Genomic DNA, 22,804 nt, shown 5'->3' on the forward strand with positions numbered 1-22,804 from the left:
ACAAAAGCAAAAAAAATAAAAATAAAAAGGGACTGCATCAAACCAAAAAGCTTTCACACAGCAAATGAAACAAACAGCAAAACAAAAACGCAACCTACTGAATGGGAGAAGATATTTGAAAATGATATATCTATTAAGGGGTTAATGTCTATAATCCATAAAGAACTCATACAAATCAATATAAAAAATCTGATTAAAAAATGGACAGAGGACCTGAATAGACATTTTTTTCAAAGAAGACATACAGATAGCCAACAGGCATATTAAAAGATGTTCAACATCACTAATCACCAGGGAAATGCAAATCAAAACCACAACGAGCTACCACCTCACATGTGTCACAATGGCTATTATCAAAAAGACAAGAAATAAAAACTGTTGGCAAGGATGTGGATAAAGAAAGAACACTTGTGCACCATTGATGGGAATGTAAATTGGTATAGTCACTATGGAAAACAATATGGAGTGTCCTCAAAAAATTAAAAATAGGACTACCATACAATCCAGGAATTCCATTCTTTACTATTTATCTGGAGAAAACAAAAACACTAGTTTGAAAAGATATATGTGATCCCAATGTTCATTGAAGCATTATTTATAATAGCCAAGATATGGAAGCAACCATAGTGTCCATCAATAGATGTATGGATGAAGAAGATGTGCCATATATATATATATATATATATATATATATATATATATATGCCATAAAAAAAGAATAAAATCTTGCCATCTGCAATAACATGGATGGACTTAGAGGGTATTAGGCTAAGTGAAATTTCAGGCAGAGAAAGACAAATACATGATTTCAATTATGTGCGGAATCTAAAACAAAACAAACAGTAAACAGAAACAGACTAATAGATACAGAGAACAAATCGGTGGTCACCACAAGGAAGGGAAGTGGCAGGGGGGAAGGGGGTGCAGAGCAAAATAGATGAAGGGAATTAAGGGGTACAAACTTTCAGCTATAAAATAAATACATCTCAAGATGTAACATACAGAATAAAGAATATAGTCAATAATATTGTAATAGTGTAAGGTGACAGATGGTAACCAGATTTGTGGTGATCATTTTGTACTGTATAAAAATATCAAATCACCATGTAGTATACCTGAAACTAATATAATATTGTGAGTCAATTATATTGATACTTTAATTTAAAAAAAAACTTTTACTTCACAAAGCCAATGAGATATCAGTGTTATTTATTACCACATACTGGTACCTCATGAATAAGCATCAGTTTACCAAAAAAATGACTGCATCATTGCAATAATTAGTTTGACTTTGAATCATTTCACTTCCCCCAATATATTTATCTTCCTTTTTCTTTTAAAGAAAAAATTCAAACCAAAATTCACCATTATGACTTACTTTTACAAGTAGGAGGGCTTGGATTCCAGACACCTATTGTCTTATTTTCCAGTCTGCAAGAAATGGAGGCTGTGCCTAACATTGAGAAGTCAGGGTCACAGCTGTAGGTGACAGAAGAGCCATAAGTGTAGAAGTCTTCATCTCCACCATTGTGCTTCCCATTGCTGATGGCTGGAGGAGGCTCACACTTGGCAACTGAGATGAGTGAGTGAAGAGGAAGAAATAATTAGGGAAAGCATCCTTACAAATCTAACATTCATGATGCAAATTCTAATGAAGGGTATAAGAAGCAGCAAAGATGCACAGGAGTTTTATTATATAACATGGTTTAGGTTTAGAGGCAAGTCAAAAAAAGTCTTTACTTACTTTCACAAGTGGGGAGAGGATCACTCCAGCCAACTCCTTTATCTTGGATCTCACAAAAACTAGTGGCTGAGCCAATTAAGATATACCTGAGTAAGATAGGATCAAAGATTTTAAAGGAATTCTTCCTACTATAAATTAAGTTGAATAAAGGAGTCAGAACAAATGAATTTTTTACTCAATATTAAAAATGAAGAAATAATGTTTTTTCAGGTAACATTTCCTATTGAGAACTCCATTTTGTAAAATTTTATCACTGAAATGAGATGTGTGTGCTCACTTGTTCTTTTATTCTGTAATCTATTATTGGACGCTGACTAGATATCAGGCATGGAGTTCATTCAGAGCTCAAGCAGGACAATGTAGAGAAAAAGACTCATTTGAGTGTGTTCTGTAATTTTCTTTGGATGAGTGTACCAGCCAGATTACTGGCCCCAAACTCTCTTGCCCTCTGCTTTGCCACCTCCTGACGTCCAGATGCTTGCCCTCTCTCATACGTCATTAACTCTCGCTTCATGACCCCCCATTTCTATGGCTCTTGACAAGTCCTAAGCTTTCTTCAGTTTGTTTTACTACCCCATATGAATTACGGTAACAGAAAAAAAAAAAAAAGCATCATTAGTACAATTTCAAATTGTACTATTAACAAGGAATAAACCTATGATGTGACAGGACACTAATATAAATGTTACCTTCAGCAATCTAAGAGGTCCTGAAATTTATTTACTAATAACTTTTTAATGATAATTTAATAGTCATTTTAATAAGGTAAGCTACAATAAGAATTAAGCATTTCTTTATCTTGAAATTTCTTAAAAATGTAATTTTTCTAACCTAGCCAGGAAACCAAGTGAAAAGTGTTGTTTCTGGTTATTCCAATAGGAACACTTTGGTGTTCCAACAGGATGTTAGTTCTGAATCTTCTCACTTTCCATCTTGGGAGCCATACACAGTAAGGGAAACAGGATAAACATGAGAAAATCAAACAAAATGAAACAGTAATATCAAAAAAATGGAGAAAAATGTTAGATATAGATGACAAGCATAGGAGAATCAACATATACTTAATTGGACAACCTGAACAAGGAACACAAAACAGAACAAAATAGCTATCTTTAGATATATTTCTGGTAAACATTACAGAAATAAAATGATATTTTAATCTACATTTTAAAATTGTACATCATATAGCAAAGAAAGATTGAACCAAATTGTCCATATCAAAACAACTAAGAGTAGGATTACTAGTTTCAAAGATAAAGAATATCTTTGGACAGCCAAGCAAAGACTAAGTCACATATAAGAGTAAAAAACCCAGAGTTCTCTAAAGCAACATCCTCCAGAAAAACAGACACAACAATATCTATAAGATATTCAAGAAAAGAAAGTATGAGCCAAGGACTATATATACAGCCACATTATCTTCTAAGTAGCAAAGCCTCAGACAGTATTTAAAACTGCAATAATTCAACAGTAATTTTCACTCAGAGACTTTTCCTCAGAATCACCAGAGGACAAACTATAGCCAACCAAGAGATTACAGGAGAAACTAGCAAAAACAAAAACAAAAAACAACTGATAGTGAGTACTGAGCATGCAGATCTAAGACAAAAAGGTGTGGTTAAGAGTGACTGAATGAAATATAAATGTTATATGCTCTGACAAGCTGAGATGATATAACTAACAAAAATAGGAGATCCACCAGAGGACAGACAGCAGAAGCAAGAAGAACTACAATCCTGCAGCCTGTGGAACAAAAACCACATTCACAGAAAGATAGACAAGATGAAAAGGCAGAGGGCTATGTACCAGATGAAGGAACAAGATAAAACCTCAGAAAAACAACTAAATGAAGTGGAGATTGGCAACCTTCCAGAAAAAGAATTCAGAATAATGATAGTGAAGATGATCCAGGACCTCGGAAAAACAATGGAGGCAAAGATCAAGAAGATGCAAGAAGTGTTTAACAAAGACCTAGAAGGATTAAAGAACAAACAAACAGAGATGAACAATACAATAACTGAAATGAAAACCAAACTAGAAGGAATCAATAGCAGAATAACTGAGGCAGAAGAATGGATATGTGACCTGGAAGACAGAATGGTGGAATTCACTGCTGAGGAACAGAATAAAGAAAAAAGAATGAAAACAAATGAAGACAGCCTAAGAGACCTCTGGGACAACATTAAATGCAACAACATTCACATTATAGGGGTCCCAGAAGGAGAAGAGAGAGAAAAAGGACCTGAGAAAATATTTGAAGAGATTATAGTCAAAAAGTTCCTTAACATGGGAAAGGAAATAGCCACCCAAGTCCAGGAAGCGCAGAGAGTCCCATACAGGATAAACCCAAGGATAAACACGCTGAGACACATAGTAATCAAATTGGCAAAAATTAAAGACAAAGAAAAATTATTGAAAGCAGCAAGAGAAAAATGACAAATAACATACAAGGGAACTCCCATAAGGTTAACAGCTGATTTCTCAAAAGAAACTCTACAAGCCAGAAGGGAGTGGCATGATATACTTAAAGTGATGAAAAGGAAGAACCTACAACCAAGATTACTCTACCAGGCAAGGATCTCATTCAGATTCGATGGAGAAATCAAAAGCTTTACAGACAAGCAAAAGCTAAGAGAATTCAGCACCACCAAACCATCTCTACAACAAATGCTAAAGGAACTTCTCTAAGTGGGAAACACAGAGAAGAAAAGGACCTACAAAGAGTTAGTTTGATCTGTTTAGGATTACACAGTTTGTGTTAGAAACAGAAGTGTAGTTTACTGATTTAAATTTAAATGCTTCTTCTATTCAGTCCTTCTGTATTGCCAAAGCTGGCACATTCTTCACTATGTCAATATAGCTTATCTTTACTCATTTAAAAACCAGCACATATATCTATATGAGATATAGATATATAGATACGTAGATATAGATATCACTCCTTGTCCAAATATATATTAAAAACCTTTTCATCTTAAAAGAATGAAACACCTACAAAATTGTGGTTTCATTACAGATGCATGAAATGCAGGATATTAAAATTCTTTTAATGTAGGATACTTTTTAACCACACTCATTTTTTCTCTTCTTTCTCTATAATTGTTCATTTCCCTTGCTATGTATATTTAAGCATTGCTTCTGAATAATCCTAAGAGATTATGGGAAACTAAGATGGGCTGTAACTTTCAATTTTATCAGTTTGAGCCCTTCCAGTCCCAAAGGTCATTTTAAGCCTATTTACTATTTAATATAAAATTACTTGGCTTTCTCAATAAAAAGTGATTGTTGGGTTTAATTTTAATATATAAGCAATTTAGGCCATTTCATCTTGGTAATATATCTTGAGAACAAAAAGCCATGATGTATTTATGGAGTAAGAGTCTAGAGTTACAGACTTGTTGTTGCAGTCTGCAATCACTATGTTTAGAATAACCTCTGTGTGCAAAAAAAAAAAAAAAAAAAAAAATCTTTAAGTCACAGGTCCTGAGTTGGGGGGTGTATAGTGGTGGTAGGATGAAATGGAAATAGTCCATATGGTTTCTGCTCTCATAGAACTTTCTAAGTGATTTCACAGTTGGTCTAGTGCTCTTTAGTATCTTTCCTTAATAAGTAAATGCCTATAAATAAAATGGATAATTGTAAAAAAAAAAAAAAAAAAGGAGATGAGGGAGAGAGTGGAAAAAAAAATCACACTCATTGATTGCCTCATCTGTAAGTGCTGGAAGTAAAATCAACCTATAGACATATATAAGTACTTAACATTAATGTTGAATACAAAGTAAACACTAAGATAATACAAATGACATAAATTTACTGGTAGAAAAGACAGAGGGGTGGGGAGGGAAGGAGAGAGTACAAGATAAGTTTACTGTTACTTATAACAAGGAACAAGTTTAAAAATAAAGATAGAAATAAAGAAGGTATTTAAAGGTATATATAATTATATAAAGGTATATAATAATTATATACAGGTAACCACTAGAATCAAATTTTGAACTCTCCTAAATATATATATATATAAAACTGCACATATATACATATAGTATAAAATATGAAATAATATGAGAAAATTAAACCTATAGGTATCACTAATATCAATAAATGTAATTGGACTTGTCTCTTTTTGAAAGAAAAAGACCTTTTAGTTGCAACAAAATTAGACTCTATGTTGTATACAGGAGACAAATCTAAAAGTACCTCAGATAGGTTAAAAACAAAAGGAGGGGCAAAGTTATATAAAGCAAATGCAAACAAAAAGAAAATAAGGGATACTGGTTTTAATATCCTATAAACTGGACATCAGAATCAACATCCTTAAATTACACAAAATGGGCATATTATGGTGTTAAAGATTTTGATTTGCAGTGAAGAGCTATAAATATTTATGTACCAAAATATGTAGTAGCAATTTTAACAAAAAAAAATACATGGGACATAAGAAAAGTATGCTATTATTTATCAAGAATTTTTGTGATATTAAATAATTATGAAATTAGTTTACTTTAATTCTTATCTTTAAGCTTGAGATATATAAAGGAAAGCATAATTAAAGATTCAAAAGAGCTAATAAATAAAGTATACCTGGTATGTATATATCAAAGTCTGTATACTAATAGTAAACAATGTAACTTCATTTCAAGTATCTATGGAATATCAATTAAAATTGATTATATATTATGAAGTACATAATATTCTAAAACGTAGAAACCTTAACAAATTCTAAAAAGTAGAAATAATACAAGTAATATTCTCTGTTAGTCCGGAAGTCTTAGTAACCAATGGAGGAATGCTTCTACCACAGCAAAAGTTCCATTAAACTAAGGTTGCTCAATTTAGCAAATAACCAGGATGCCTAGTTAAACATGAATTTCAAGTAAACAATAAACATTTTTTAGTATAAGCATGCCCCAAGTATTGCATGGGACATACTTGCACTAGAATTAAACCAGGAATCCTGTATTTTATCTGGCAAATTACCTGGAAAATTAAACTTGAAGTTGGGTCTCATCAAGTCTGGGTCCTCAAGCAAATGAATAAACAGACAAAGAAGGGTGTTACTTTCCTGACTGAGGTGATTAATCCTGATTAGCCATGGGAAATTGGGTTGCTTAAAAGCAACAATGGTGATGATGTATACGTCTGGAAAGCTGGGAGATTTCCTGGGCACATTTTTGTATTATTTTCATGCCCTCTAATTAAAGTCAATGAAAACTATAACAACCCAATACAGGCAGGACTGCTAATGGCCCAGACCCTTCAAGAATAAAAGTTCAGGTGATCCCATTATGCAAGGAACCACGATCAAATGAAGTGGTTGCTGAGGGTAAAGTGGATATGGAATGAGTAATAGAAGCAGGCAGTTATAAATACTAACTACAGCCACATGACCAGTTGCAGAAATAAGGACCATAATACTTATAAACATTTCTTTCTTATTTTCATATGAATAGATTTGGTCTAAATTAAATTTTTTTCTCTTTATTTTTTTCATCCCTCTACCATCTAAACAAGATGTGTTAATAGTAGTTTAGCTTATATCTCAGTATTTAAATTACAGGATATCAAAGGGGAGGTATGACTTTGCTTAAAGAGGATTGTCTTTGGGGGAGAGAGTTAGCATGTTTTCAGTTTTATGAGGTATAGTTGCATTATGTAAGTTGGAAGCATAATTTTGCCATTGCTTTTATCTGGAAGTTAAGCTAAGTATGGTTAAAACAAGTGCATATAAATACCAAATTTGACAAGGGATGGACCCTGGTAGATTCAAATTATGTCAACTTAACTAAGCAGGAATTACATTTTCCAGAATTTTCTTCCATGCATAGCGCCAAGTTAGTGTTGTCCATAAGAGACGATGGAAGTGAATTAATAGCCATGTTCTGTATATGCTTGAAAGGTCAGAGCAGAGCACAAGACGTGACTGCAGTTCACACATATTGTTGCTTCTCTGTGTTATCACCTTGTTGGCATTGGGCACAGCCAGGACTACAGCAAACCCAGCTCCTGGAGGATGTCCTCCTTCATGTACTCCAACTTCTGATCCAAGTACATTAGCACTGTGGGGAAGGGCAACAACTTCTACAAGACATTCCAATCTTTGAAGATGAAGGCTAAGAGGCAGTGAAAGAACAATGTGAACCCCAGTCTATACTCATGGGTATACTCTAATCCATACTGTGACTTCCAGTCTATACTCCACTCAACCATGAGGGTCCCATTTTGGTTTTGCATCTCCCACTTCACATCCACCTTTCCTTTTTGACTAACTGCCCTGCTGACCTCAGGCCACGTTAGCAAACATAGAAGAAACAGCCTCCTGTACACTGCTTCACCAGCTGCCAGTACTCTATCAAGTCAGATTCCTGTAGTAAATCCCTTATTTTATATTTATGTATATATAACCCTAACCCTAACCCTAACCCTAACCCTAACTGGATGTTTTTTTAATATATGAAACATAGATATAATATTATTTATATTTATATTTCTCTGAATGAGTCCTGACTAATATAACTAACTGATATAAATAGACAAGAAAAAGAAATTAAAATAAAAGAAACATAAAAAATGGAAAGTAAGAAGTAAAATAATCATTATTTACAGAGGATATGATTGCAAACTGGGTAATCCCAAGAGAATTCAACTGCAAGACTATTATGAATAATAAAAGAATTGAGAAACTTAGCTTAGATATCAAGTTAACATGCAGAAATCAATAGTGTATATATATATATATATATATAGTGTTAGAATATTTAATGGAAGAAAAGACCCAATTTAAAATAGCAAAAATAAAATGCCTAGGTTTAAACACTTCAGGAAATGCAAAATCTATATTAAGATAATGTTGAAACATTCCTGAAGAAACAAGAGAAAAACACTAAAATGAATGGGGCAGAACATGCCACCCCAAAATAGGCCACTTTGGCATCAGGATTATTTTCAGCTAAAGACACCTGAAAATCAGCAGATGCAAGAAGAGGTTTCTGACCTCCCCTTTTCTTCCTGAAAGCAGATCAAACTCCCAACTGAAAGATGCCCTTTCTATACCAGGAGGAAAGAACATTTTTATCACCAGAGATGGAGTATTGATTTCACAGAGAAATCTGTACTGAAGGCCTTGTTAAAAATAATGCTTATCTCCCTTTAGCCTCCCTATATATTTTGGTACTTTTCCACAATTACTATTCTTTCATCAATCTAATATATAGGCACTTAGGCCTAACCACTTTGAGGTTCTTCATCTTCCTGTGAAGGCTTCCATGTACATATATAAGTAAGATTGATATACTTTTCTCCTATTAATCTATGTCAGCGTAATTCTCAAGCCTAGCCAGAGACCCTAAGAGGCTAAAGGGAAAGGTTTCCCTTCCCCACAGTAACATATTCTTGTCTAGGGAGACTCAGCATTAAAAAAAAAAAATCTATTCTCCTAAAATTAAGTTAAAAGCTAATCCAACACTGATTTTTTTTCTTTTTTTTTAATTTAATTTAATTTCTTTTTATACAGCAAGTTCTTATTAGTTATCCATTTTATACATATTAGTGTATATATGTCAATCCTAATCTCCCAATTCCTCACACTATGACCACCCCCCACCAGTTTCCCCCTTTGGTATCCATACGTTTGTTCTCTACATCTGTGTCTCTATTTCTGCCCTGCAAACCAGTTCATCTATACCATTTTTCTAGGTCCCACATATATGAATTAATATGCGATATTAGTTTTTCTCTTTCTGACTTATTTCACTCTGTATGACAGTCTCTAGGTCCATCCATGCCTCTACAAATGACCCACTTTTGTTCCTTTTTTTGGCTGAGTAATATTCCATTGTGTATATGTACCACATCTTCTTTATCCATTCATCTGTTGATGGGCATTTAGGTTGCTTGCATGACCTGGCTATTGTAAATAGTGCTGCAATGAACACTGGGGTGCATATGTCTTTTTGAATTATGGTATTCTCTGGGTATATGCCCAGTAGTGGGATTGCTGGGTCATATGGTAATTCTATTTTTAGTTTTTTATGGAAGCTCCATAACGTTCTCCATAGTGGCTGTATCAATTTACATTCCCACCAACAGTGAAAGAGGGTTCCCTTTTCTCCACACCATCTCCAGCATTTCTTGTTGGCAGATTTTCTGATGATGCCCATTCTAACTGGTGTGAGGTGATACTTCATTGTAGTTTTGATTTGTATTTCTCTAATAATTAGTGATGCTGAGCAGCTTTTCATGTGCTTCTAGGTCATCTGTAGGTCTTATTTGGAGAAATGACCATTTACGTCTTCTACCACTTTTTTTATTGGGTTGTTTGTTATTTTAATATTGAGCTGCATGAGCTGTTTATATACTTTGGAGATTAATCCTTTGTCTGTTGATTCATTTGTAAATATTTTCTCTCATTCTGAGGGTTGTCTTTTCGTCTTGTTTATGGTTTCCTTTGCTGTGCAAAAGCTTTGAAGTTTCATTAAGTCCCATTTGTTTATTTTTGTTTTTATTTCCATTACTCTAGGAGGTGGATCAAAAAAGATCTTGCTGTGATTTATGTCAAAGAGTGTTATTCCTATGTTTTCCTATAAGAGTTTTATAGTCTCTGGTCCCACATTTAGGTCTCAAATCCATTTTGAGTTTATTTTTGTGTATGGTGATAGGGAGTGTTCTAATTTCATTCTTTTACATGTAGCTGCCCAGTTTTCCCAGCACCACTTACTGAAGAGACTGTCTTTTCTCCATTGTATATCTTTGCCTCCTTTGTCATAGATTAGTTGACCATGGGTGCATAGGTTTACCTCTGGGCTTTCTATCCTGTTCCTTTGATCTATATTTCTGCTTTTGTGCCAGTACCATATTGTCTTGATTACTCTAGCTTTGTAGTATAGTTTGAAGTCAGGGAGTCTGAGTCCTCCACCTCCATTTTTTTTCCCTCAAGATTGCTTTGGCTGCTCGGGGTCTTTTGTGTCTCCATCCAAATTTTAAGATTGTTTGTTCTAGCTCTGTAAAAAATGACATTGGTAATTTGATAGGGATTGCATTGAATCTGTAGATTGCTTTGGGTAGTACAGTCATTTTCACAGTATTTATTCTTCCAATCCAAGAACATGGTATATCTCTCCATCTGTTGGTATCATCTTTAATTTCTTTCATCAGTGTCTTACAGTTTTCTGCATACAGGTCTTTTGTCTCCCTAGGTAGGTTTATTCCTAGGTATTTTATTCTTTTTGTTGCAATGGTAAATGGGATTTTTTCCTTAATTTCTCTTTCTGATTTTTCATCACTAGTGTATAGGAATGCAAGAGATTACTGTGCATTAATTTTGTATCTTGCAACCTTACCAAATTCATTGATTAGCTCTAGAAGTTTTCTGGTGGCATCTTTAGGATTCTCTATGTATAGTACCATATAATCTGCAAACAGTGGCAGTTTTACTTCTTGTTTTCCAATTTGTATTTCTTTTATTTCTTTTTCTTCTGTGATTGCCGTGGCTAGGACTTCCAAATCTATGTTGAATAATAGTGGCGAGAGTGGACATCCTTGTCTTATTTCTGATCTTTGAGGAAATGCTTTCAGTTTTTCAGCATTGAGAATGATATTTGCTGTGGGTTTGTCATATATGGTCTTCATTATGTTGAGGTAGAGTCCCTCTATGCCCACTTTCTGGAGAGTTTTTATCATAAATGGGTGTTAAATTTTGTCAAAAACTTTTTCTGCATCTATTGAAATGATCATATGGTTTTTGTTCTTCAGTTTGTTAATATGGTGTATCACATTGATTGATTTGCATATATTGAAGAATCCTTGTATTCCTGGGATAAATCCCACTTGATCACGGTGTATGATCCTTTTAATGTGCTGTTGGATTCTGTTTGCTAGTATCTTGTTGAGGATTTTTGCATCTATATTCATCAGTGACATTGGTTTGAAATTTTCTTTTTCGTAGTATCTTTGTCTGGTTTTGGTATCAGGGTGATGGTGGCCTCATAAAATGAGTTTGGGAGTGTTCCTTCCTCTGCAGTTTTTTGGAAGAGTTTGAGAAGGATGGATGTTAGCTCTTCTCTAAATGTTTGATAGAATTCACCTGTGAAACCATCTGGTCCTGGACTTTTGTTTGTTGGAAGAATTTTAATCATAGTTTCAATTTCAGTGCTTGTGATTGGTCTGTTCATATGTGCTATTTCTTCCTGGTTCAGTCTTGGAAGGTTATACCTTTCTAAGAATTTGTCCATTTCTTCCAGGTCGTCCATTTTATTGGCATAGATTTGCTTGTAGTAGCCTCTTAGGATGCTTTGTATTTCTGTGGTGTCTGTTGTAACTTCTCCTTTTCATTTCTAATTTTATTGATTTGAGTCCTATCCCTCTTTTTCTTGATGAGCCTGGCTAATGGTTTATCAATTCTGTTTATCTTCTCAAAGAACCAGCTTTTAGTTTTATTGATCCTTGCTATTTTTTTCTTTGTTCTATTTCATTTTTTCTGCTCTGATCTTTATGATTTCTTTTCTTCTGCTAACTTTGGGTTTTGTTTGTTCTTCTTTCTCTAGTTCCTTCAGGTGTAACATTAGATTGTTTATTTGAGATTTTTCTTGTTTCTTGATGTAGGCTTGTATTGCTATAAACTTCCCTCTTAGAGCCGCTTTTGCTGCATTCCACAGGTTTTGGATCATCATTTTTTCATTGTAATTTGTCTCTAGGTATTTTTTGATTTCCTCTTTAATTTCTTCAGTGATCTCTTGTTTATTTATCAACGTATTGTTTAGCCTCCATGTCCAACACTGATTTTTAAATATGCCTAACTTTAAAGTTCACATAGAAAAATAAACAAACACATATTGTCAGGAAAATCCTAGAAAAGAAAGGTAATAATATAGGACTACCCATATTATTATTAAAGCATATTATAAAACATCAGTAAGTAGATGACTGTGAAATGTGTATATTAATATATAGGCAAAACAATGGCATTGAATAGAAAGTCCAGAAATAAACACAGATATATATAAGAATTTCATATAGTATCAAAAAACACTCTCATATCATTAAATTGAAGATGGACTTTTTATTATTTTATTTATTTATTTATTTATTTTAACTGTGCTTTGTTTTTAATTATTATTATTATTTTTTTACCTTTTATTTATTTATTTATTTTTTTATTAGTTTCTGCTTTATAACAAAGTGAATCAGTCATACGAAAATGGACTTTTTAATAAATAATGTATGGATAACAGGAAAGCCATATGGAAAAATACAGACTGGGACATGTACCTCATACTGTATACTCTATAATGACTCCAAATGGATCAAAGCTTTAAATATTAAAAAATATGTAAACATAAAACGTAGTAGAAGAAATCTAGGCAAATAGTTCAAAATCTTGTATTTGGGAAGGCCTTTTAAATTATGACCTAAAATTCAGAAGCCTTTTAAAAAGGAAGACTGATAAATTTGACAACATAAAAAATTTCTCCTCAAGAAAAAACATACTAAAGCCAAGTCAAAAGAAAAATAATATACTTGGGGGAAAAGTTGCAGCTCATATCAGAAACAAGGTCTAAACTCTAATACACATAGATTCATGTGAATAGGTGTATGTATATATCTTAGAAATTAAGAATAAAATGGTCAACAGGTTAATAGAAAAAATAGGCAAAGTACATGCCAAGTAATTCACAAGTATTTATTCACAAAAAGTGTAAACATCTCTTGAACATATTAAAATATGCTCAATTTTACTCAGAATAAGTGAAGTATACATTTACACCATAGTAAGATTTCATTGTTACCTCTAAAATAGGAAAATTTTCAAAATTTTTACAAGGTTTGAAAGTTTGACAGCACACTTAGTTGCAAAGGTTATGGAGAGACAGACGTTTGTATACTCTGCAAAACCATGTAACTCCTACAGAGAGCAATTTGCAAATAACTTTCAAATTTTCAAATATATGTATTCTTTGACCCAGGAATTCCACCTTGGGAATTTACCATACAGATATAACTTATATGTACAAGGTTATGTATTAGAGCATAGTTTAGAACAGCAAAAGATTGGAAATATTCATGGATCCATCAAAGAGATTACTAATCCATGATACATCACACAATAAAATGCTATGTAGTTGTAAAAGGGAATTAATGAGGGACCTCTCTATGCACAAACATAGAGATATCTCCTGTTTATATTGGTAAGTAAAAAATAAAGCAAGATTCAAAACTACTTTTGTTATTGGAAAGGTGCAAAATAAAAATATATACTAATTTCTTAGCTTGTATATGTAAAAGTAAACACTGAAAAGGTACATAAGAAGCCAGTAGGTGGGTCCCTGTTTAAGGATGGAAAGGAATGGTGCAATGGCAATGGAATGGAAGTGAGAATTCTCAGTGTATATCTTTTTATATCTTTTTTTTTAAATATATGAATACATTAGCTATTTTTTAAAATTAATTTAAAAGAAAAGTATTGTCTCTAGCTTGCCTCTCACTCACCCTTCTGAACAGCTGAATTCTATTTGTGATCCAAAAGAGTAATCTGTCTTAGCTGTCACTTGCCCGTTAAGTAATTCTCCCATGTTTCCACATCGTTTCTCTGAGAGAAAAATTAAAATGATGATTAGTGATTCCATGTACTCATGGATATGGCATTAGAAAAGAGAGCTGATGGATCACTGTGGTAATGAAGTCTATGGCCCAGGATTTAACACACTGACCAGGGAGCTAAGCTCCATTCTACATCTCCGGCATGTACTCTGAACTTAAGCCACTCAACATGGATGTCCTTGGTCACAAAGAAACAAAAATGTATAGATTGTGTGTGTATACCCCTACAACTGGAAAAACATCACAGAATTTATTCTCAACTAAGTGAATCACAGCATCTTCTTCCAAACACAGCATATATTTGGGGTGAGGTTTCTTTGAAAACTGCATTGCCATTTTCTAGCAACATAACTTTTTATGATTTTATAGAGTGAATCTAGTTTTCAATGTACTAAAATTGAATTTGTAGTTCACTTCCAAAAAAAATTTCTTACTGAATATATTGTAAAGGATAGACATTTTCCAATGCAACTAGGTGGCTCCTAATTTTTTTTGTTTTATTCATTTGTTTGTTTATGTTTTTCAAAAAGTGGCACACACGTGTACATTGAAATCAGTAACTGACAAACCGAATTGTTTCTTAGTGACCAAAGACACTCATTTGCATTCATAAAGCTTAGTTCCTGAGATAAATTTGCAAAGAAGTAAAAAGCACAAATAAGAAAAATAAATGTTCATACTTACTGACGCAGAAGTCCCTGTATGTCCAACTGCCTGTTGAGTCACAGGTAAGACCGTGACTTCTTGAAGTTGTCCTACTGTAGCCAGGGCGGCAGCTGTATTTCAGAGTAGTTCCAGTTTTGAACTCTGTCTCATTCAACTCATTTATTGGAGAAGCAAATTGTAAATAAGGGGGAGGACCACAATTGCCTGGACACCAAAATGACAAAACACCAAAATTATAGCTTGGGACACAGCATCTTAAAATTTCAGTAGCATTACTTTAGAGCAGGAACCATTCTTTTCTCCTCTAATCAAGAAAAATAGTAACTGCTATTATCCCCACTGTTCAGTGAATCCAGTGAGTAATTAGTAATACATGTTTGTTGATTAATGGCAATGATACTGATAAAAGCCATAAATTTTTCACCCCTTCTCTCCTGTAAATGAGGTGATTTAACTTAAAAGGATGGCAGACATGATTTCATCAGCCTATCAGTTTCCTCATATCTGCTGACTCAGATATATCCATGCAAATCCAGAAGTCCTACAATTTCCTTCAACAGAAACATTATTTCATTAATAATAACATTATGTAACATAGGTTGACTCAGGGAACAGAAACTGGGTGGCTGGGAGAAGGATGAGAATAACATTTCTCACTTGTACTCTTTTGTACCCTTTGGATTTTGAGTGATCTGAAGGGAGACGTATAGAGCCCTTGAAGCATAAAAATCTTTATCCTGCTTTGCCTGCAAGAATGAAATATAGGGCTGATTTACCTTTCAGGAGCTGCAGTAGAATAATATACTTCCCCTGTCCATTCTGGATAAACCCACAGACAGTGAAGATTGTTTAGTCAGGCTGACAGATAATACAGATTTGTTTCAAGTCTTGGTTGGGGACAAATAGTTTTGGAAATTCCTGAAGAAGAAATTCTAAGGGAAAATGTCTATAAAATGGACTCTTTTATGGGTAAAGCAAATTCCCCCTATATTCTAAATAATTCCAAATCCCCTTAAGTTCAGAATTCCAAATAAATTCCAAACTTCTGATCAAATAAACCCTTTGTTGCTGAAGCTGGATTTCTGCTAAAAGCTTAATCAGCTCTTCGCTAGTCTTGAAAGTGAATGAGTAGATGATCTTGAATGTTTGTTGACAATCTGAATTTGTCTCCCTATTACTCACCAAGAACAGTAGCCAACAGAGCAGCAACCAGGGTCACTTGGAACAGAATTGGATCAGAGACTCTCCAGGGCCCAGAGAAAGGCCAAGATGCCATTGTCCCCTTTCTGTGAAGGATCATAATTGGAGCTCTCTGTTGCTTCGCTGACACTTTTCTGCTGAAAGAACTCAATTTAATAAACAATCATTGAATTCCTACTTGTCATAAAGCACTAGGATCAATACTATGGGATCCATGTCTTGAAGAAATTACGGCCTAGAGTGAAAGAAAATATAGGTGCACAAATGTTACAACACAAAACAGTGGGTGTTAACCTCTGCAGAAGCACTCTGCTCTTAAGAGAGATTAATTCCAAGTGGAGAGATGGGAGGTGGCTGAATCTGAGTCAGGTATGCTGTAGATGTTAGAAAATGGATGCAGGGCAAATTGGGGGAGCAGTATATAACACTACAATTTGGCTGGAAAGTAAGGTGTTGGAGATGGTTGTTAAGTAGGAGGGCAGCTCATAGGTGTGTCTGAATGGGTTGTAAGGGCCAAGGTTAGGAACTTATGGACACTATTCTTTGGGGAGTAAAGAGCCATTGTTTGTTGTTTAGATTTTGGTTTTGGTTTATTTGTTTTTAATATGTCCTTAGAGTGACACATTATTGTGCTTTAAGATCACTAGAGTGGATGCATACATGATAGATTGAAGTGAACAGAGAAGAGAAACGGAGAGGTTGATTAAGAAGACAATTGTGATTGGCCAGGTGAGCCACAGAGATGATCTGACCAAGGAAACAGCAGAGGAGTTAGAGAAAAGGAAACAAATGTAAAACAAAACAAAACAGGACTTCCCTGGTGGCACTGTGGTTAAGAATCCTCCTGCCAATGCAGGGGACACGGACTTGATCCCTGGTCCGGGAAGATCCCACATGCCACGGAGCAACTAAGCCCGTGCATCACAACTACTGAGCCCGTGCTCTAGAGCCTGCGAGCCTTAACTACTGAGCCCGTGTGCCACAACTACTGAAGCCCGTGTGCCTAGAGACCATGCTCAACAACAAGAGAAGCCACCGCAATGAGAAGCCCGCACACCACAAGGAAGAGTAGCCCCCACTTGCCGCAATTAGAGAAAGCCCACACGCAGCAACAAAGACCAAATGCAGCCAAAAATAAATATTTAAAAATTAAAATAATAATAGTTCAAAAAAAATTTTTTTAAGCAGAAAATGATACGATAGAGAAAAAGAGTTGGATCATCATGTATAACATTGGGAGTTCCTCATGACAACTGTCAACCAAGGCAATAAACCAAGCAATTTGCAGTTTTGGAAAAAAAAATCGTTTTATCTATAGATATAGATATATGTAGATACATATAGATATATAAATAAAAATAAAAATATATGTGACAAATATACTTTCATTACTTAATCAGACTATTTAAAGACATATTTAAAGCAAAATCATGAAGGATGTTTTTCTCTTCACCACACTCCTGTTCCCGTTGGAAATAAACAGTATACCTTAAATTTACATTAGAAATAGTCTTTGTCCTCAAAGGAATATATGAAGTTAAGACCCAATGAAATACTAAATTTCATCTTTTATTCTGATATTTCTGTTAGATCCACACGATTCTTACGCTCCACATGTGTCCATAATTCATACTAACTGCATATCCATTTAGATAAAGGGAGTCCCCTCAATATTTCCCTCAAAGATGTTTCTGTCCCAAACTGAGGGGAAAAAAGTTCATAGTGGCCCTTCTCGCTATGTGGAGGGCCCCAACTTCTTCATTGAGCAAGGACTCATCTAAACTCATCTTTCCAAAACTCAGTTCTGACATTCAGTCCTCCACCTGCTGTCAGTTGTGGGCAACTCCACCCCACGTTACATCCTATCCCATGAGCTCTGGACATGGCCACTAGAACAATTCCACCAAAAACTAAGTTTAACCTGTTCAACAATTTATCAAATACGTTGGTTACTAAAAATATGTTTGCAGAATTTGTACTGAATGAATTGAGAAGAGCCAGGACCATGGTTCTGAGCCCCTTTCTTTCTTGTTTCCCTCTCTCTGTTTTCCTAATACCTCCATCCTGATCTCTAGTCTCTACTCCTTCTGCGCTAGCAGTCTGATGAGACTGGAGACAGTTGCAGGTAACAAAAATACTGAAAATGCTCCTTCAAAGAACATATTCATTCGCTATGTTCAAAAAGAATATTTATAATCATTGAATGTATTCAAAATGAATATATCTTAGAAAAACGTCAAGTAAATTGATAATGTGATAAATTCAGCAGATCGATTTCAGTGAACTGATCCTTCAGGAATGGGCATTCACCAAACTGGTTTCCAATGACTAACTTTCTAGTTATAATCCAGCTGGTCCGGACACCCTGCATCCCTGACATTTCCAAACACTTTCTTACCTCCTACCCCTGCCCATATCATCTTCCCTCTCACACTTTCCTCTTTAATTCCTACTTATTCTATCAGTCCCTTCTCCAATGTCCCCTCCTATCCTCCAGACCAATCTCCAGCTTCCAATTACAATTGAGTGTTTATAACTCTGATTCTGACTTGGCTTAACTGACATCTGAAGTCTGTCTTCCCCACTGGACCATAAGCTCCTTGAAGTCAGAAGGTGAGCTCTTAATCATGCCTTACATGGTATCTAGCACTGTGCCTTATTCAAAGTGCTCAATAAATGTTTGTTGAATTTACACTCAAAAGCACCTAGTGCTAAAATATGTTTTAAAGAAAAATAACACTGTTCCATATCTACTCTTACAGTGTTTGCTGTGTCAAGGTCAGATTTTAGCTGATTTTTAAAAAAGGCACATCTTGGGCTTCCCTGGTGGCGCAGTGGTTGAGAGTCCGCCTGCCGATGCAGGGGACATGGGTTCGTGCCCCAGTCCGGGAAGATCCCACATGCCATGGAGCGGCTGGGCCCGTGAGCCATGGCCGCTGAGCCTGCGTGTCCAGAGCCCGCCTGTGCTCCGCAACGGGAGAGGCCACAACAGTGAGAGGCCTGCGTACCGCCAAAAAAAAAAAAAAAAAAAAAAAAAAAGGCACATCTTAATAAGAACAGACCCTAGCGATTTTACTCTTGGGTGTTCCCCATCCTTAACCCGAAGTTATCATATCATCAACCATAAAACATAGGATAGTAAGGAGGGAAGGAATAAACAAACACCACAGTTTATGACAGGAGCTAAAAGGCAGCCACACATACAGACCCTACCCTGCGGTGAGGGATTTACATCATGCAGTCTTGTAACAGGGCCACAGACACAGTGCTGGGGACACAGCAGGATAGTATGTGGCCAGACCCTGGGCATGGAATCAGACCCAGGCCATGCAGGTTCAAACCTGGTTCCACAACATGGGAACTGTGTACCCATGGGCAAGATACTCAGCCCTCTAAGCTCCTCTAAGCTTCAATTTCCTTTTTCATAAAATAAAAATAACTACACATGTCTCCCAGAATTGATGAGAGGGCTTGGTTTGGTGCATGGACAGCACATAGCAAATATTCATGAGAAACGTTAAGGAAAAGGGTGACAGAGCTGGTGTTGGAACGTGATTCTGACAGAATGGAACTCCTAGAGTCAAAACATCATCATGGTAATGATATAAAATTACAATGGCTGCAATTCCAGGGGACTTTAGCTAAGCCCTGGTGAAGAGGAAAACACGCTGGACTTGGGCCAGAAGTCTTGGTCAGGTCTTCACTGTGGCCCGTGATAACAGTGAAACCCAGTGCCGCACCCAGAGCAGCAAAGCTGGCACCCACGGGGGGTCCATCCTGGGCTTCTTCTTCCCTCACCAGGATGTCTTCCTGGAAGGAACTCATCCACCCCATGACTTTGACCATCATCCATGAATCACTCACAGACCTCTGGGCCCCGTTGTCTCCTGTAAGTGCAGAAACATACATGTTCCATAAACTCAATTGTTAATAAAAAATCTTACTCTGGGGCTTCCCTGGTGGCGCAGTGGTTGAGAGTCCGCCTGCCGATTCAGGGGATACGGGTTTGTGCCCCGGTCTGGGAAGATCCCACGTGCCGCGGAGCGGCTGGGCCCGTGAGCCATGGCCGCTGAGCCTGCGCGTCCGGAGCCTGTGCTCCACAACGGAAGAGGCCACAACAGTGAGAGGCCCGCGTATTGCAAAAAAAAATCTTACTCTGCCCTATTACTTACCACATGTCAGTTTTGAGCCATTCAGGCCTGCCTCCTTTACTCTTGTTGATAATTAGAAAATTCCTGTGCTGAGCCTCATGACTGTGGATCTTTCTAAAAGTTGGTGAAAGAAATCTCAGAAAATAAGAAGGAATTATTTTCTCTTCCCCTGAAGCTACAGAAAAGCAGATATCTACATCATAAAATTCACCTGCAAATGTTATATCTAACAAAGGAGATGGTTTCTTTGCCACTTGAGTATAGTCTTCAACCCCGGAAAAGTCTATAATTCCGACAGGTTATCTTAGCAAATTATTTTTTGTCTTGGATAATATTTAAATTAACTATTCTGTTTTTGAAAGTTATAAATACTTGTGAGTTTTCTTTGCAAATCCAAAAATAAATTGTTACACTTTCTTCTTCACTTGAAGTCCTGAATGTAAATTAAAACTTTTGACAGTTGGATTTCTTTTTTTTTTTTTATTTCAGCTTTATTGAGACATACTTAAATTGTAAGATACTTAAAGTGTACATCATGGTGATTTGACAAGCATACACATTATGAAAGGATTTCCCCCTGCTCCCCCATCTAATTAATTAACACATCCATCACATCACATATTTATCTTTTTCCCAGTTTCATTAAAAAATAATTGGCATACATCATTGCATAGGTTTAAGTTGTACAGCATGAAGATTTGATTTACACATATTGTGAAATGATTACCATAATAGGTCCAGCTAACATCCATCTTCTCATATAGATACAATAAAAAGAAAACAAAGAGGACTTCCCTCGTGGTTCAGCATTTAAGACTTCTCCTTCCATTGCAGGGGATGTGGGTTCGTGCCCTGGTTGAGGAACTAAGATACCACATGCCCCAGGGCAACCACCCGGAGCCCGAGCACCACAGCTAGAGAGCCCACGTGCTGCAACTACTGAGCCCACACGCCACAACAAAGATCCCCCGTGCAGCAACTAAGACCCGATGCAGTCAAATAAATAAATAAATATATATTTTTAAAATGTAGTAACACTTAAAATTTTAAAAAAGAAAACAAAGAAAATAAAAGGGAGAAATTTTTCCTTGTGATGAGAACTCTTATGATTAATTCTCAACAACTTTCCTATATATCATGCAGCAGTGTTAGCTGTAGTCATCATGCTGTACATTGCATGCCTAGCACTTATTTATCTGATAACTGGAAGTTTGTACCTTTTGACCACATTCTTCCAATTCCTCCCCCCACCCCACCCCCACCCTCCACCTCTGGTAACCACAAGTCTCTTTCTATAAATTTGTTTTGAGTTTTTTGTTGTTGTTGTTTGTTTGTTTTAGATTCCACATAGAAGCGTATCTTTTATTTTTTTTTCTGGAAATAACGTTTAAGTTCAACTCTCTTAGCAAATGTCAATTGTACAATACAGTGTTATCACCATGTTTAACATTAAATCCTCAAACCTTCTTCATCTTATAGCTGAAAGCTTATATCCCTTTACTAACCTCTCCATGTTTCTCCCACCCCCCCAGTTCCTGGCAACCACTTCCTACATTTCTTATTTAAGCAAAAACCAAACCAAAACAAAACCAAACCCTTTTTCAAAATTTGTTATAATATGACTCAAGGTTCAGCTCAGTATTTCCAGCTGCTTCATTTGTATCTCCCAGGCACCCTGAATCCAACATATTCTAAACTAAACACACTATCTTCCTTTCAACACTGCTTCACCTTTGCTTTCTGTCTCAGCTAAGGTAATAATCACCACCCAATCTCCCAGACTAGAAACCTGAGTCATCCTAGCCTCCTCTCGCTTGCCACCTTTCCATATTCAGAGTCACCAAGTCTTGTCACATTGGCTGTAGCGACACTAGAATCTGTCATTCTCTCTTATACCCACTTCCATAGTCCTGGTTTATGTTCTCCTAGTTCCTCTCACCCCACCCTACACCACAACAAAAGCCTTCAACAACTGTAAGCCACCTTCCGTGTTGATGCTGTTATATTCCTAAAATGCAATTTACTTAAAAATATCCATGGTCCCCAATTCTCTAGGTCCCCACAGCTCTCCCAACTCTCCCTCTACTTCTGCTCACTTAAAACATTGTGCTTCAACCACATGCAAGTGCTTACCTTTCCCAAAACATATCCTGGAACTTTCTAAACACCTTCAAGCATTATCATATGATGTCTCTTGAGCATGAATACTCTTACCTCCAGCCTCCCCGTGATACACTATCCAGATCAAATGTCACCTCCTTGGTGAAGAATTGCCCAACCCTCTCCTCAGGAAATATCAGTCTCTGCTATGCTTCCCTAATACTTTGCTGATACCTTCATTGTAACACCACACTGTATTGTAACTATTCACTTTTGCCTCTTGCAGTAGATTACAGGTCCCTTGGAGACAAAGAAGGTGTTTATTCAGCCTTCCACTTTCTAACCCAATATT

General features: G+C 35.9%; 1 protein-coding gene across 1 annotated transcript in view; it reads right to left on the minus strand.

The window, feature by feature from the left end:
- The window catches only part of C4BPA (complement component 4 binding protein alpha), a gene marked incomplete at both ends in the record, with an annotated part of 120,117 nt that overhangs the window by 94,885 nt on the left and 2,428 nt on the right, over nucleotides 1-22,804 (minus strand). The window contains 6 exons of the mRNA XM_079723180.1: nucleotides 1,379-1,573; nucleotides 1,745-1,830; nucleotides 14,225-14,324; nucleotides 15,020-15,205; nucleotides 16,184-16,347; nucleotides 19,869-20,088. Coding sequence (XP_079579306.1) covers nucleotides 1,379-1,573; nucleotides 1,745-1,830; nucleotides 14,225-14,324; nucleotides 15,020-15,205; nucleotides 16,184-16,347; nucleotides 19,869-20,088 — 951 coding nt within the window. The remainder of the gene's footprint in view (nucleotides 1-1,378; nucleotides 1,574-1,744; nucleotides 1,831-14,224; nucleotides 14,325-15,019; nucleotides 15,206-16,183; nucleotides 16,348-19,868; nucleotides 20,089-22,804) is intronic.

The sequence above is a fragment of the Hyperoodon ampullatus genome, assembly GCF_949752795.1.
Source record: "Hyperoodon ampullatus genome assembly, chromosome: 2".
Lineage (NCBI taxonomy): Eukaryota > Metazoa > Chordata > Mammalia > Artiodactyla > Ziphiidae > Hyperoodon > Hyperoodon ampullatus.